Source organism: Vulpes lagopus, chromosome 12 (genome assembly GCF_018345385.1).
Source record: "Vulpes lagopus strain Blue_001 chromosome 12, ASM1834538v1, whole genome shotgun sequence".
In the NCBI taxonomy this organism is placed as follows: Eukaryota; Metazoa; Chordata; class Mammalia; order Carnivora; family Canidae; genus Vulpes; species Vulpes lagopus.
Window position 1 is genome coordinate 44,328,625 of NC_054835.1, and position 18,448 is coordinate 44,347,072.

Here is an 18,448-nt window from a genome sequence, read left to right on the forward strand (position 1 = left end):
TCCCCTTCAGTGCCCGTCACCCATTCCCCCCCCAGCCCCCACCCTCCTCCCCCATCCCTAGTTCATTTCCCAGAGTTAGGAGTAAAAGAAAAGATTAATTAATGTGAACATATAACCATAAACACTATCCAAAATGAAACAAAGGAAAAAGACTGAAAACAAAAATGAACAAGGCTGATCTATGGGAGACAATCTCACGGTCTAATATACACATATGTCCCAAAGGAAAGAGGACATGACTAGCAAAAATACTTGAATTAGAAAAAATGAGCTAAATTTGATAAAAATATGAACTCACAGATCCAAGAAGCTCAACCAATCTGTAGTCTAAGGAAAAGGAAGACTAAATAAGAGCACATCATGATCAAAGGACTCAAAATCCAAGGTAAAAAGACAACTGTAAAACTGTTGGAAAAGAGATGGGTTACATACTGAGGAACAAAAATGAGAATGACAGACTTGTCAGAAACAACGCAAGCTAAAGACAGCAGAACATCTTTTTTTTTTTTTTTTTTTAAGATTTTATTTATTTATTCATGAGAGACAGAGAGAGAGAGAGAGAGAGAGAGGCAGAGACACAGGCAGAGGGAGAAGCAGGCTCCATGCAAGGAGCCTGACATGGGACTCGATCCCTGGCATCCAGGATCAGGTCCTGGGATGAAGGCGGCGCTAAACCGCTGAGCCACTGGGGTGCCCAAGACAGCAGAACATCTTTAAAGAAAAAAACTACACAAAGAATTCTATATCCAGTGAAAATATTTCAAAAACAAAAACAAAGGTGAAATAAAAATCTCTTAGACATACAAAAAAGCTGAAAAAATTCATCACCAGCAGACTTCGACTACAAGAAATTTTAAGTCTTTCAAGATGAAGGAAAGAGGACACCAAATTGAAATATGAACCTATAGAAAGAAAGAGCACCGGAAATACTAAATATGTGGGTACATTTCTTTTTCCTATTAAAAAAACCCCCAAAACTCTCTATAACTATTTAAGGGAAAAGCTGTAACAATGCACTATGGGGTTTACACACATATAGAAGTAAAATATATGGCAACAACAGCATAAAGATGGGGAAAAGAGCATGAAAGTATACTGTTATAAGGTTTTATACTACATAAAAGGGATCCCTGGGTGGCGCAGCGGTTTGGCGCCTGCCTTTGGCCCGGGGCGCGATCCTGGAGACCGAGGATCGAATCCCATGTCGGGCTCCCAGTGCATGGAGCCTGCTTCTCCCTCTGCCTGTGTCTCTGCCTCTCTCTCTCTCTCTGTGACTATCATAAATAAATAAAAATAAATCTTTAAAAAAAAAAAAAAGGTTTTATACTACATAATGATATGGTACATTACTTGAAGGCAGATTTGGTAAGTTAAAATGTATACTATAAACACTAAAAAAGCCTCTAAAAAGACAAAATAGGGCAGCCCCGGTAGCTCAGCGGTTTAGTGCCGCCTTCAGCCCAGGGCGTGATCTTGGAGATCCAGGATCAAGTCCCACGTCGGGCTCCCTGCATGGAGCCTGCTTCTCCCTCTGCCTGTGTCTCTGCCTCTCTCTCTCTCTCTCTCTCTGTGTCTGTCATGAATAAATAAATAAAAATCTTAAAAAAAAAAAAAGACAAAATAAAAAGTAATTGTTAATAAGGTGATATTATGGTTGAACTGTGTTTCCCCCCAAAATATATTGAAGCCCTAACCCCCAGTACCTCTGAATGTGACTTCTTTGGATGCAGGGTCTTTGTAGATGTAATCAGGTTAAGATGAGGTCATTTAGGGTGAGCTCTGATTCAGTATGACTGGTGTCCTTGTAAGAAGAGGGAAATTTGGATATAGAGACACACAGGGAAAGGGAAGATGGCCATGTGAAGACAGAGGCAGATACTGAGATATCCTTCCACAAACTAAGGAATGCCTGGAGCTACCAGAAACTAGAAGAGACAAGGAAGGATCTTCCCTTGGAGGCTTCAGAGGGAGTATGGCTCTGTCAACACCTTGATTTTGGATTATACCTTTTTTTTTTTAAGATTTTATTTATTTATTTGAGAGAGCGAGCTAGAGAGTACAAGCAGGGGGAGTAGGAGAGGGAGAAGCAGTTCCCCACTGAGCAGGGAGCCCGATGTGGAGCTTGAACTCAGGACCCTGGGATCATGACCTAAACTGAAGACAGACTGAGCCACCCTGGATTATAGTTTCTACAATTTTAAGTCAATAAACTTATGTTGTTTTAAGCCATCCAGTTTGCAGCACTTTGTTATGGCAGCTGTAGAAAACTAAGACAGGCAATAAAGGAGATAAAATGGAATCAGTAATAATAATAATAAAAACCCACAAAATTATTACTAAAGTTAATACATTTCTTTAGCTTTAAGTGAAACATATAATTCTGTATTTTATGTTCATATATATTAAGATTAGTATTTACTCAGCCTATATGATGTTTTTCTGTAGGAGGCCTCAGGCTCCTTCTCATAACTGAGCCCTAGACAATCCTGGTCACCTGTCTGTGAGCTGGCACTCTTTTGAGACTTACCACCCTGGCATTTCAGAAATATTGAGACCTTTTAGATAGTCAAAGTATATGTATGTGTGTGTCTATTTTAAGGGTTATGGTACACGTTCACTATTTTAGGAGACAGAGTTGTATCATTCTTTTCATATGATAAAGCTATGCTATGATTTGATAAAGTTAGCTATGATTTGTTTTTGACAGCTTGAACAGGAAAAGGAAACCCCATTTAACACCATTTCTGTGTGTCACTGGATTCATTATTTAAAGATTTATCAGAAGATTAATTTTATGATCTGTGTACAGAAGTGCATAATAGGGGAAGGGGAGAATGAAACCTAACTGTACTTGACTAATGAAAGTCATGTAATGAGAAGAAAATTATTTTGGTGGAGTGTTCAGAATATCTAGTTTAAATAAATTCATGAGTCAATTAGAGTAAAATAAAAAGACATTTTGGTTATCTTTGTCTTGACTTGTATTAAAATACTCAACTAAAAATTACACTATTCTTTTCAGTAAGCTTGAAATTTCTTTTCTTTTTTTTTTTAAGATTTTATTTTTAAGTAATCTCTGCACCCAACGTGGGACTCGAATTTATAACCCCAAGGTCAAGAGTCACACACACGCTCTATCAACTGAACCAGCCAGGTAGGTGCCCCTAGAAATTTCTAATTTGACATATTCAAAATTTATAATAGTCATTCTAGAATTCTTGCAAGAGTCAAAACCTGCCCAAAGTGAGTAATGTTTTATAGCAAGAAAAGCCAACAACATAAAATAATGAAACCATAATAAATACCTTGTTTGTGGGCCAGAACTTTGTGTTTGTGCAACAAGAATTGGAGTTACCTCTCGACTATTTCCACTCTGTGAGAAGACAGATTTTGTTCCAGTTTGGCCGATTCTGGCAACAGACTGTAAAACACAAAAAGTCTAAGGTTTGTGAATTATAAATTGCACTGAAAATGGTAAAAGACACCATGATGCTGCTATCTACATTTTCCTAATTCATGATTTCATAATATATACTGTCATCTGAAAACACAAATTGTCATTATTATTATTTTTTAAAGATTTTATTTATTTATGAGAGACAGAGAGAGAGAGAGAGAGAGAGAGAGGCAGAGACATAGGCAGAGGGAGAAGCTGGCTCCCTGTGGGAAGCCTGATGTGGGACTCAATCCTAGGACCCTGAGATCATGCCTTGAGCCAAAGGCAGATGCTCAACCACTGAGCCACCCAGGCACTCAATTATTGTCATTATTAATGTCAATTAATATATTAGGGTTAACATCAAGCTATTTCCTCATTTTAACCTCAGTATTTTTATCTTTATACTATCCTTTCATTTTTAACTTTAATTTTTAAGGAAAAACTCAAACTTCCTGAAAAATTCCTAAAAAGCCAATTATTACACATTTTCCAGGGGGGCTAAGTGTTACAAAAATTTGTTGTTGTTGTTGTTACAAGAATTTTAAGACAGCTGCTACTCTTAAGATTTATGATCTCAGGGCAGCCTGGGTGGCTCAGTGGTTTAGCGCCTGCCTTCGGCCCAGCACGTGATCCTGGGGTCTTGGGATCGAGTCCCATGTCGGGCTCCCAGCATGGAGCCTGCTTCTCCCTCTGCCTGTGTCTCTGCCTCTTTCTATCTCTCTCTCTGTGTGTCTCTTGTGGATAAACAAATAAAATCTAAAAAAAAAAAAAAAAAAAATTTATGATCTCAGATTTATGATCTAATATAAAAAAAATACACTAGGATTTTATATCCCTTCTTTGACACTTAGCAAGGATATTCTATAGTAGTTCAGAGGAATAAAATTTAAAAAATTACCTGATCATTTCTCACATCCTAAGCATATTGCTCTTAGAATGAACACTTCTTTCTAGTGCGTTCAATTTTTCATTAATTGATGTCTGTTCACTTAGAGGAGAAAAAAGACTTGCCTGTCCGTCTTTTCTTTTTCTTTTCCTTTTTTTTTTTTTTTTTTTTTAAGATTTTATTTATTTATTCATGAGAGATACAGAGAGAGAGCAGGGAGCTCGACATGGGACTCAATCCCGGGTCTCCTGGATCAGGCCCTGGGCTGAAGGCAGCACTAAATCACTAAGCCACCTGGGCTGCCCCCCTCTGTCTTTTTTTTTCCCCCCTTTGTCTTTTCTAATTTATCACCTTACTTCTATTCATTTTCATCACTTGGCTTGTTTATTTTTTAAAAAGATTTTATTTACTTGACACAGAGAGAAAGAGCACAAGCAAGGAGAGCAGCAGGCAGAGGGAGAGGGAAAAGCAGGCCTCTTGCTGAGCAGGGAGCCCGACGTAGGGCAGGATCCCAGGACCCTGAGATCATAACCTGAGCCAAAGGCAGATGCTTAACCAACTGAGCCACCCAGGCACCTCCTCTTGGCTTCTTTATAAAATAATCTGTGACTGTTACACAAATGGATATTTTTAATTTTTTTACTACCAGATAATTTTCTTCAAAATTATTCTCCAAAATCTATTTACTTTGATAGCCACCGTACATAATTCTCAAACTTTATATAATAACTTATAATAACTAATAATAAGTTTCTCACCAGATATGAAAGCCTTAGTCTTTCCTGTATTCAACATCACTGATCATGCCCTCCTTTTTGAAACTGTGTATAACTTCCAAAATAGCATGGTATCTTGATTATTTGTCCTATCACTTCATTTGCAGGCCCTTTTTCCTTCCACTGTTTTAAATTAAGTATGCTTTGTGTTCCTCCACTATTCTCTTTTCCTAAGAGAGGCTGGCTATTTCAACAGCTTTAATTATTATTTCTATCACCTATTTCTATCATATTCTTTCCTCAACGACTAACTATCCACTAATTATTTTCTTTTATTTTTTTTCTTTTTTCTTTTTTTTAATTTTTATTTATTTATGATAGTCACAGAGAGAGAGAGAGAGGCAGAGACACAGGCGGAGGAAGAAGCAGGCTCCATGCACCGGGAGCCCGATGTGGGATTCGATCCCGGGTCTCCAGGATCGCGCCCTGGGCCAAAGGCAGGCGCCAAACCGCTGCGCCACCCAGGGATCCCTTTTTTTTTTTTTTTTTAATTTTTATTTATTTATTTTTTTAAAAATTTTTATTTATTAATTATTTTCATCTAATTTACCACTACCTCAAAATTAAACTTTATAATCCTTCCTCCTCTTCATCTCCCAAATTGGGACCTGTATATTCACCTAAGGGACAATTCTGGCCCTTTCTTACTTAACAAAGATCTATGTACTGTACACAATATTCAGTTTGATATTTTTAATTGATACTACATGCAGACTACAAGTACAACTTTCCTGTGAATGTCTTGTACTAGGGTAAGAAGAGAACAGGGACAGAAGAGGATGAGACAGCAAGTGCCTTGAAATCACCTACCAATCACTGACTAACTTGTCCTTGATTGCTATGACTTGCATGTTTTGGCCTACTTCACCTACCATGCTAATTACTATCCTACTATGTCTTCTTATAATTGTAATAAACCAATTTCAACAATTATACTTTCCATAGCTGCTCTTAAAAATGAGATTTAAGGTAATTCACACATTAAGTACTTTGCAGCCCTTTTTTACTAGTCTTGGAGTTTCTATTATTACTATTATTTCTATTAAGGAGGTATTACAGAAACAAAAGTTCACAGATGCTAAGGAATTTTTGGAGTCAAAAAACCAAGAACATATATCTAGGAGGGTAAAGGCTTTATGTCAGTCATATACTAGTATGACTTATTTCGCTTCCATTTCTTAAACATCTATTAAGGATGGCAAAAGGCATTTTACAATACATAACCTAATTTAATTCTCACAGAAACCCTGTACCACAGACCTGTTTCAAACAAATGGCACTTTGACCTCTAATGCCATGGACCTATATAAAAGAACAGTACTTAAAAAGTCTCAAAACTTGTTTTTCTTAACAATGGCAGGTATAATTTCTGTTATTTATATTCAAAGTGATAGAAACCATTTTAATTCTGTTTAAAAAAGGGGGGGGGATCAAAAGTAAAAATCTGAATGTTTATTTCGCTACATGCTAAAATAAAGTATACTTGTGAGTTATAATCTTACATGGCCAAAGAGCAACCAGCTTTGTGTCTCCTACTACAACTGGCAGCTTGTGACAATGATGACCTTCTTTTACATTTAGATAAACAACTCTAAGGTGACAATCCTTATATAAAGTCAGACTCTCTCTGAAATTGCTTTTAACAGGTTGGAATTTTAAATGAATTTCTTTCATCAACATCAAAATTGTATTTCACATGGAAAATACCTTTTTTGAAGGGGCTCCAGTAGATGGCACGTCAATTACAGAAGATGTATTAGTGTAGTTTTGTAAATAGGATCCATCTCCAGGACTTGGGGTTTCTAATGGCAAAATCCCAAAACTGAGAAGAGGTTGAAATCAAGGTGTCAAAAAGTCATCAAGGCATATATAAAGCAGCAGTATACTTAAATTAGAAGGTCTAAAAGGAAGAGAATGGCAAATCAGTCTTGGGGGCAGTGAGGATCTGAGGGGCAGATTTAAAATAAGCTGTGAATGTAGACTATTCCACCCACCATAACTAAATTAAAAAGAAAAAAAAAATCAAACAAGGAACTAAATTGAGCAACAACTACTGATCTCAGGAGATTTATTGGAAATAAAGAAGAATGGCTTTGTAGAAACAAAGATCCAAATGATCAAATTATTTCAAATTCTTGGGATTTATACACTGTTACAGACAGTCTCTAGAGACTACTGAATCTATTTGTGGATTCAGTGAGTTGTTGTAATCTCATGGTCATGCTATTTTAGTTAACTCTCTGGCCCCGGGATCCAATTCATAGCATTTGTTCTAGCACAGAATTTTTTATTTTGACATTTTTGGGTATGTATCCTCTGGGCTGGGTTCCTGTATTTATACATGCATATACTTCTAATAATTTTGACAAAATATTTCCTATTGATAGGTGTCAATTCTTCTGTGGTTTGGAAAACAGCACTTTAACAGTAACCACTGCTGTCACTGATTATATCATAAGCATTCCAACATTTCAAAGGTTCACTGCTATTCACTGATGCACAGCCAAAAAAGACAGTATCTTTTAACACACAGACTAGCTGAAGAAGACATATTGAGGAGTTTTACATTTTTCTCCAATATTTAGTATTAAATTTTTTATCACAGGTAGTGTATTTCTTTTACTTCATTTTCTGAAAACAGAATAGGTCCATTATTGACTTACTAAATGCTTCTATTTTCATGATGATTTAGAAGTTGCTGTTCATATTAATTAATTTCTAATCATATGAATTATTACAGATCATTTAATATTAAAGCACACTTTAAAGTATTTTTTGTTTGTCTTACCTTGGGGTTAATGGGCTAAGAGCAGCTGGTCCTCCTAATAAGCTTCGACCAGTTTTTGGTTTATTTTGAACCTGTTTAGATAATATGGAAGTTCCTGTTCCAAGAGGGACAGTATCTGGTGAAATTACAGCTGAATCAATGTAAGACACTGAGGAATCTGTATTCAAGGAGTACTTTGAATTGGACGATTCTAAATTCAGTCTGTTTAATTCCTGAAACAGAAAATTTCTACCATGTCATTTATGATTCATTATTTAGTTTATTCTTTTCTGTTTTTCATAATATTTGAATACTAGTATATGATACACTTACAATTGTGTCTTGAGGTGTTTCTGTAAGAACGGTCTCAGGTTGTCTGTGAGATAAACTATGATTAGATACTAGTGTTGTACATGAGCTGGGCAGACAGTTGCTAAAGTTCTGTAAAGATGTTAATTTAAATGTTTGGTCAGGATCTGGCTTTTCACCTGTGAAGCAGAAAAAAAAAATATGCCTCTGAGGATATGAGGATTAATATTTTTTTTCAGATATGCATAAATCAGTGAAAATAAGGCCTTATTAGAGTTTTAAAGTTCTCCTTTCTCAGCTAATCAAATTTACCTCCTAAAACCCATCAATCAATTTATTATAAAAATTTACCCCTCAGATAAAGCTATAAATTTAGAAATTAAACTGAACTATAATGACACTAATTTTTAATATAACCATTCATAAGAAAATGCAGATTTCTGTGTTTGTTTTATTATTTTTTTTATTTTTATTTTTTTTCTGTGTGTTTGTTTTAAAACAGAAAACAACCAGATCTCACCTGACTCAAGGTAAGGAGTGATGGTCAAGAACTGAAACCCAACAGACATTATAGTTTTAAGCACTTCCATGTACATATAACACAATGTTTTAAAATTGATCCTTTTTGCATCCTAGAGCACATATACTAGGATACTCTTTCCCCATACTCTCCAGGTCTTATTTACCTAACAGTTTCTGCTCTGGGCAATCTATTATTTTCTTTCCTTACCTAAAAAGCTATTTTGCCTAGTGTTATACTCACAATACAACTCATTCTTGAGGACACAAGGTCACATCATTTCTTAAACATGATTCTATTATCTTATTTCTTGTTCTCAATTTTAACAGCCTTTAGCTCTGAAAAATATTTTTCTTATGAATAATTTTATCACTCTCCAAAAATTAAGGAGGAGGAAAAAAAGGTAAGTAGGGGAATCCTCCCCTAGCCACCTCTATAAACCTACCTATTTCACATAATGATTCAAAGGGGGACCAGAGGAAAGGATTTAAACTAAGGCTCTTTTGGTAACATTCTGATCCTTTGGCAAGCCGATCTGTCTTGCTGTAAAGACAAACAAATAGATTAGACAAGCTACACAACCCAAAACACTATGAAGAAATTTTTGATACAAAAATTAAGGTAACTCATATATGTATTTGTACAAACATATTTAAATTCTGAGAGTACTCTTCTTGATGCTTCCCTAAATTACCAGGTTCCCCTTCTTACCATTCTTCAATCTCTATTATTTAGGGCCATTCAAATGAAAAGTCTGGTGAAAGCAAGCAGAACATGAATTGAATGAAATACTAGCCTAATAAACTGTTACTGCCTTCTTCAGGCAGAATTAAAATAGCTTTTAGTTTCCTGTCAGATGCTAGAATTACTGAAGGAGAGATGGATAATACCCAAATATTTCAGCCTTATTCTTAATTTTTAATGTAATATCCCAGTGGTAATTTTGGAAGTAACTTAAATGCTTTAAACATAGCATATCTAAATGATCAGATTTTTAAAAAAATTTTTATTTATTTATGATAGTCACACACACACACACACACACACAGAGAGAGAGAGAGAGAGAGGCAGAGACACAGGCAGAGGGAGAAGCAGGCTCCTTGCACCAGGAGCCCGACGTGGGATTCGATCCTGGGTCTCCAGGATCGCACCCTGGGCCAAAGGCAGGCGCCAAACCCCTGCGCCACCCAGGGATCCCCAATGATCAGATTTTCTAATGAAGTACAGGCTGACGCTTTTTTTTAGGTTTTATTTTTAAGCAATCTCTACTCTCAGTGTGGGGCTCAAACTTACAATTCTGAGATCAAGAGTAGCTCTTAATGAAAAAAGTTTCCCAAAGAATTGGGGTAAAAAAATTATTTAGATGGTACTGGTACCATCTAAGAACAAGACTTACTACTGGTTGTATCCTAAACATAGAAGTCTTATGAGAAAAAAAAAAAGTCTCATGAGCTACTATAGGCAAAAAGACCAGTAAAGAGACAAAAAGATATTCTAATAAGCTATAGCTACAAAACCACAACAGGTATGTATCTAGATTACTGGGTGCAATTTTGGTCATAAGACAGGCACATGACAGGTGAAATGAAAAGCCATGTTTTTGGAGCAGAGTTTTCCCCCACTGGATATATTTAATATTTATGAAGAATAAAAGGGGCCCTTCCTTATTCTTTCAAAGAAAAGAGGGAAAAAAAACCCTCATGGTTAGGGCCTGATTCAACTGTATCTTCAAAACTTGTTAATAATCTTGTTTAAAATAATTAGTAATACATATATTTTTAAACACTTTTTTGGCTTTATTAAACTTTATTTGAAATAATTTTAGACTCATATACAAGTTGCAAAAATAGAATTCCCAGGTCCCTATATCCAGCTCCCTCAATGACAAAAATCTGACATAACCACAGCAGAGTTATCAAAACTGGGAAATTGACAATAGCATAATAACTGTAAACTAAACCACAGACTTTATTTGGATTTCAGCAGTTCTTACATGCACTCATTTGTTTATGAAAAGTTTTGTGAAATTTTATTGTATAATCACCACCACAATCAGGATACAGAACTGTTCCAACAGCCCAGAGAAACTCCACAACTGCCTCTGCACAGCCACACTTGCCTCAATTCTACTCTCTGACAACCACTAATCTGTCTCTATCATAATCCTATCATATCTATGTTTTATGATAAATTTTGTTGCTCCGCATCATCAGCACTTGGTATTGTCCAGTTATTTTAGCCATTCAAACAGGAGTGCAGTGGTTTCTAACAGTGTTTTTTATTTGTCTTTCCTTGAGAGCTAATGATTTGGTGTATCTTCTCATGTGCTTACTTACCATCCATATATCCTCTTTGGTAAAATGTTCACCCATATTCTAATTAATTTCCTAATTTCTAAATTTCTTATTATTGGGAATTCAAGAGACAAATCTGTTTCTACCAAGTCTTCCCTACTTAACATTTTACCCCTCCCTTCTTAATCAGGTAGAACTGATTATTCCCTCCTTCGGACAAAATACTGCTCAAATTTTAATCACAGCATTTTTATTGTGATGATAAAAACTTACAAACTTTTGTTTATTGCTTCTCCCCTATTATAAATCTCTGAGGGCAGGGACTGTGAGTTAATTATCTTTATATTCCCAGTGCCAAGTACTGTGTCTAGCCATAAATGGAGGATGGACCTCAAAATTTCTTGAATAAATGACAAGAATAATCATAGTTGCAGGAACTAAAATTCATTACTCCAAGTCCTTTTATCTTTTTTAATTTTTTTTTTTAAAGCCATGAGCCAAGGACCGAGCACAGCTTTTTTATTTTTTATTTTTTAAATTTTTATTTATTTATGATAGTCACACAGAGGGAGAGAAAGAGGCAGAGACATAGGCAGAGGGAGAAGCAGGCTCCATGCACCGGGAGCCCGACGTGGGATTCGATCCGGGGTCTCCAGGATCGCGCCCTGGGCCAAAGGCAGGCGCTAAACCGCTGCGCCACCCAGGGATCCCCCTCCAAGTCCTTTTATTAAGATAAATGAAGACATTGATATTATATCTTTACTTATTCCTGTTCTCAAAAGAGTGGTGTCATCTGAAAATGAGGCCCAAAATTCAGCCAAAGAATTTATTCTGTTCAAAAAGGCATTTTCAAGGTTTTTAAAAAACTACTATTCAAATTAGCCTCACTTTTATCTTAAATAGACAAGCAATTCTCAACCATTTCTCCTATAATATGTAACAGGTGACATTTATACATGCAATACACTCCCATGGGTAGTTTGAACATTTCCTGTTACCTAACTATATCTCTACCCTCTACTCCCCAACTCAAAGAGTATTTCAGAATAGAAATCATTGTGAACAATATTATAGTGATGACTTTGAATTCATTCTCACTTGCTTTCAAAAGACTAAATTTAAATAAATGTAAAGAAACTTTAAATACATTTGAAATTCTTTGCAAATTGCTATTATTTCATCTACCATTATAGGAAATTTCTTATGACATGCCTCAAAATCAGGATGGCAAACCAGATGGGAATTGCTATTTTATTTATTACTAAAACTTGTGTTCAGTCTTTGTTCTAAGGAGATGTAATATTTAATATAAAAGAGAAAACTTTACTCATTTCTTCTTTTTCCTCAGTGGATCACATGAAAATATTCTCCTCACCCAAGGTAAACCCATATGTACATTCAATTATTAGGTAGTGCTGCTGTAGCTACTATCATTAAGGCAAAGTGGATAGTCAAAAATGGGATCAACATCTCTACTACTTTATAGGTTGTTTTTTTTTTTTTTTTTAAGATTTTACTTATTTATTCATGAGACACACACACACACACACAGAGAGAGAGAGAGAGAGAGAGAGAGAGAGAGAGGCAGAAACATAGGCAGAAGGAGAAGCAGGCTCCATGCAGGGAGCCTGATGTGGGACTCGATCCTGGGAACTCCAGGATCACGCCCTGGGCCGAAGGCCGGTTGCCCAACCGCTGAGCTACCTAGGCAGTCTTACTACTTTATAGTTTTAACAAGGTCAAAGAACTAAAAGACTGGTGTACTCTTCAGCCAAGTGCTGTTTGATAAACATGGATAATATAAGTTTTTTTAAACCACAGAGACCTAGTACTAGAAACAATCTTCAGGTAATTTGATTCGTTCTTACTTACCAATATACATGTCCCAACAATGAAAGAGTAAAGCAAGCTGAATCACCAAACTCAGTAACAATATCATCATGGCTTTTCTGCTTATTAAAAACTCCACCAGATAAGATCTGTTCCCCTTCTGCAAGCCTTTAAAACACAAATTTACAGATTAACAAATGTCAGTATAAAAAGTACTGTGTGTGAAGACATTCTTTATTATCAATGTACTTCCTAATATGGAAACAGATAAAGTAAAAAGTCCATGGCACCTTTAGAACAGCAACAACTATGTATTTAGAATCATTTGGAGACTGGAAATTTATGATCTTAAAATTCCAGTCTTGCCTTTAAAAACAGAACCAGATAAATTTAGTCTCTGTATGTACAAATGTAGTCTGAGCAACATACATGTATTACTCATATCCAAAGAAATGGAAGGCCATTATACAGGGGGAAAATGTGAATGGTTCTTCATTAACAGATGTGGTGGTCCTTTTTAGTTCTATAATTTCTTGAAATAGGAATTGGCAAGCAAATTAAACAAGACTAACAGATTTTAACTAAAAACTGCATACTTAATGGTCTCATTTTTAGGTTTATATTTGTCAATTATGTTTTCTTGATATAGAAAATCACAAGTGTTACCCAAAGGCAAAAAAAAAAAAAAAAAAAAAAAGACCTGACTTCTCTATATGTTTTTTAGCATATCAGAGTTTGTAATGGTTTCTGTTTTAAAGTTTTTTCCAAACATCATGTGGAAAACCCTCACGTAAGTTTACACAGCATATCCTAAACATAAAAGGTGATATCTACAGTTCTTTTACTGTCAGTGGGACTTTTAAAAAACCATGACTACTTGTAAATAGGTAAGAATGTCTAAGGTTAAGAACTGACTTAAGAAACTAGCTAATTAAATAAAATTTTTAAGAATTTAACATTAGAAGCTTTGGAGTAAAAATAATTCAATAACAAATGTTTCAGAAATTTTATAAATATTTTAGCTAGCTTTAACTTAAAAAGTCATCAATTAGACAATAGACAAATACAATAGTTATTATTAGTCTGGGAAGACCTCATTAGGCTTATTTGTGTCCTCTCACTATAAAACTACAAACTAAATTCACTTACAGCCTTTTGCAATTATTCCATCTCTTTCAGCACAGAAAAGGGTTTAATATAAGATAACTACCTATATCTATAGCTGCCTCCAGATTCAGAATAGGGACAGCTGACTTGATTTAACTGTAATGTTCAAAATAAGTGTTCTCTTGAATCCGCCCCCTTGCTTCAAAGGGGTAGGAGTAGTGGTTCCCAAATAGAATGATCTTGAAAGGCAAATAATTATACAGCTACTTAGACACAACGAAGTGTTAATCTCAGGTGAACAGGTAAAGAGGTTTTCAGGCTTATTCCATTTGAAAGCAAAGAAAGGAAATAATACTTCAGATAATTCTGGAAAATGCTAGGAATCAGTTATAACTTAAGTTTCTTCAGAGTTAAATTCTAATATTTATTACCATAACAATGAAATAGCTCCATAACAAAAATGATAATGCCATAGGCAAAAGTATAAACATTTTAAGTTATTGAAATAGACAAATCTCTACTACCAAATAAGAGGGGAGAAAGGGAGTCAGAGTTTAATCTATGAAAAGGATTTTATCCAAAATTCTACAGTGTAAGTAAACAAAATTAGATAGAAAAGATTTAAAAACTTACTTGCTGAGATCAACACAACATTTTGCAAGCAGGTATTTACACTGCGGTGTAGTACAACTGTGTCCTTTCAAGAGTCTATATGCTTTATATGCCTTTCCTGAGCGGTAATAACAGGTTGCCAATAAAAACAAGGCTTCCTCTGAGTGTACTAAGAGCACATATGAAAAAAAATGGCTATTATTCAGTATGTTGAAAGGTAATCACTGTTTATCTGGTAATAAACAAGTTTAGCAACAAAATATTAGTCATGTTATTTAATATAAAACAATCATTTATTAATCCAAATTTGAATTGAGAAATACTTTACTGATAGAAATCTTAGTTCCCCAAGTTCTGATTTCACCTTCTTACAAATAACCAAGGAAATAATACAATGAAGACAGTCATTGTATTTTCTATAAATCCTTAAGAAAAGCGTGTGCTTCTGCACACACCTACACACCCACACCTACCTTTAAATAGAATACCACTAAACTGTCTTTTTGGCAATATTTTTCTAATAGACTCTTTGAGACAAAAGAAGTTAAATTTCATGAGAGGAAAACTCAGGATTATAAAGCTAATTACCAATCTGAGATTATTTTCTAAATTAAAAAAGGACCAGATTTTTAAAAACACACACTTATTTCTAACACCAAATATACACTAAATTATATTCAAGATAATTTAAGACAAAAGAAAAATTCTAAATTGTGAATACCCACAACACTTAAACACTCAATTGACAAACTTAACACTTCTACAGTGACAATTATTACACTGGCCTGCAATGGCAAGAGCAGAATTATTCAATTTGTCCCCTAGGCTTCATTTAGGAAATGTCCCTTTTAAATTAATGAAATGTGGCATTTTCCCCCCTTATTTACTGTCTCCCAAACTGACCATCACCTCACTTCTATCATTGCAAGCTCCCAACCAATCTAGGTAAGAATCCTTAGAGGAAACAACAAAGGAGAAAGAAAGAAGAAAAATCACAAATCTATGCTTCTAAAAATGGGTTATATGATAATCTCAGTTGGGTTGAGGAATGTTCTAAACCAGTGGTTCTAAAGTGTGGTCCCTCTACTAGCATCAGCACTGACTTGGGAGCTTGTTAGAAACAGAAACTCTTAGCTTCATGTTAGAGACACTAAGTCAATAATTCTGGGAATGGGTACTACCAATCTGTGTTGTAACAAACCCTTCAGGCAATTCTGATGCACACTGAAGTTTGAGAATCACTACTCTAGCGGACAAGATAAACTTGTCACATTTTCTTAAAAAGTTGACTTCACTCAAAGTTTGGGATAAAAAGTAGTTAACTTCACTCAAAGTTCAGGATAAAAAAAGGTAATTTGAAAGTTTACTCTTATAAAGGTTCTTTTGGGTCATATATACATGCAAGCAAAAACTAACAAAACCTTTCTTCTCTGGTCTTTTTCATGAAACCCTAGTACAAAAGAAATATGCAATGAATGATATGTGGTAAATGATAAGAAAATCTGGCAACATGTTAATGGAATGTACATAGTAGTAGGACATCAGAAGCAAAAAAAAACATGAACAGGAAGCTCTATTGCAGTGAGAACAAATTCTTAATTTCACTGAACTCTAAGTGCTAATTCACATAAAATAGAAAGTGTGATTTCTTCTTGATTTTGCAAAGGCCTAGTTTGACTTATAAGTTTTTTTTTTAATATTTTATTCATTTATTCATGAGAGACACACAGAGAGAGTCAGAGACATAGGCAGAGGGAGACTTGATGCGGGACTTGATCCCAGGACTCTGGGATCATGACCCGAGCCAAAGGCAGATGCTCAAGCACAGAGCCACCCAGGTGCCCCTCACTTATGAGTTTTTAAAACTACTGATTACGCCAACAAAAATGGCTCCCCAAAACTAGTTTAACTTTTAACAATGCTTTATCAAATGTTTTATCAAATATTTTGTTTATAAATATTTGATTATGTTTAGGTCCATTTTCTTTTTTTTTTTTTTTTAAGATTTTATTTATTTATTCATGAGAGACACAGAGAGGCAGAGACATAGGCAGGAGGAGAAGCAGGCTCCCTATGGGGAGCCCAATGCAGGACTCGATCCCAGGACCCCAGGATCACAACCTGAGCCAAAGGTAGACGCTCAACCACTGAGCCACCCCAGGCATTCCCGTTTAGGTCTATTTTCACTGCAGAAAAATTCCATATAACATAAAGATACCAAATATTCTGTCTGTGATTTTAGTGCCATACTGCAATTACCTTTTTGAAGTGTAATACCTTAAAATCTACCAGTTCAGATGGGAATATGGATTGGAAGTTTAAGCACACCTTAAGGTTAATGAAAGTGTAAGATATTGAAGTAAATCCAGAACCACTTGAAGGGCTATGAAAGACTTGGAGAGACCTGGGTGGTTTTTGAGGCTCCTCAGAAATAACAGTCCAAAACACTGAATCAGTTGTAGTGTGTTATAATAAAGCTAAAAAGCATACACTATTAACAAAGAGATTTCATCTGAACAGTAACTCCATTGATTGACAGTGGCTGCCTCAGGTACTAAATTCAAAAAACTTCTAAGGCTGATCATGGCTTAGCTAGTTAAGTGTGCAGAGATCAAAGTAACAGGACAACCTAGAAATAGTTATAGATGTCTGCATGACATTTATTTACCATCCTTCACTTAGAGCCTTAATTGAAATATGTGATTGGGAATTATATGGTCCATAATATATTTTATAACCAGAAATAAAGTGAACATGGACTCCACAGTCACTCTTGATGTAATACTGAGAAATCAATCATGTACTAGTTAAATTATGGTACATCCATATGATGGAACACTCTCAAGTTGTCAAAAGAAGAAAAAAAGTCACAGAAAGATTTCCAGAATGCATTGTTAAGTGAAAAAAGCAAAAACAAAAAAGAAGTTGTAGAACAACACTGAAGCTCCTCTTCTTACAGATTAGGCTTCAAAAATTGAAAGGTCATTTTATAGAAGTCCAAAATAATTAAGGGGGTTTAGGCTTGCATTCTCCAGATACATTTCCATCAAATAGGAAGGTGAATTAGTCCCTCAGTGCTTTCAAAGCAGAGAAGACACCTCTTCTTCATGTTGACTTACAATATAAATGAGCAGCCTTTTCCAAAACGGACTAGTTTTGGCAAGACTTAAAAGTCTGATGAATGAGGATTCTCTAGTCTTGATAAACTCTACAATTATCATACAGAACTGCTTAGAGGTTAGAGTACTCTGCTTGTTGTCTTGTCATGAACTCTGACGTCGTGAGTATTCAAAGGGCATAGAATCTATGAAATCATCTATGATTTGTGACACACTTTTCACCTTGATTTTTTTTTAAGATTTCACTTATTTATTTGAGAGAGAGAGCGCATGCGCACGAGAGCACACAAGCTGGGCAAGAGGCAGAGAGAGAAGTAGACTCCCTGCTGACCAAGAGGCCCGATGCAGGGCTACATACATCCCAGGATCCTGGGATCATGACCTGAGCTGAAGGCAGAGGCTTAACCGACTGAGCCACCCAGATGCCCCACTTTTCATCTTGATTATCTTTTTTAAGTTCTTAAATCAAGGATAGGCAGTACAACACATGTGTTAGAACTATGGACTCTAGACTGCTTGGGCTCAGATTCCAGCACCACCACTTATTAGCTTCATAACTTATGGCAAGTTAGTTTCTTAGTCTCTTAAGTTTTTCATCTGTAAAATAAGGACATAAGAGATACTGATTTTCTAAGGGTGCTACTAGGATTCAATGAATTAACATAAAGAGTACTGAGGATAGTACTTGACCCATGGTAAGAGCTGTATGTGCTATTATCAAATTATCTTCAGGTTTCTCCTAAATTTACAATACCTGAATAGTCATTTGATAGTAATGGGGGTTATACG

General features: G+C 35.4%; 1 protein-coding gene across 15 annotated transcripts in view; it reads right to left on the bottom strand.

Annotated features, from left to right (window-relative positions):
• CDC27 (cell division cycle 27) overlaps positions 1-18,448 on the bottom strand; it is a 70,276-nt gene that overhangs the window by 30,033 nt on the left and 21,795 nt on the right. For 6 of the 15 annotated variants that reach the window (XM_041725410.1, XM_041725414.1, XM_041725415.1 and 3 more), the window contains exons 3-9: positions 14,562-14,709; positions 12,864-12,989; positions 9,143-9,240; positions 8,202-8,356; positions 7,890-8,101; positions 6,809-6,923; positions 3,306-3,439 (exon numbers count right to left, since the gene is read on the bottom strand). In XM_041725410.1, the coding sequence (XP_041581344.1) occupies positions 3,306-3,439; positions 6,809-6,923; positions 7,890-8,101; positions 8,202-8,356; positions 9,143-9,240; positions 12,864-12,989; positions 14,562-14,709 (988 nt within the window). Of the gene's footprint in view, positions 1-3,305; positions 3,440-6,808; positions 6,924-7,889; positions 8,102-8,201; positions 8,357-9,142; positions 9,241-12,863; positions 12,990-14,561; positions 14,710-18,448 lie in introns of those variants that run through there. The other 9 variants (XM_041725420.1, XM_041725412.1, XM_041725417.1 and 6 more) reach the window with 5 other exon arrangements.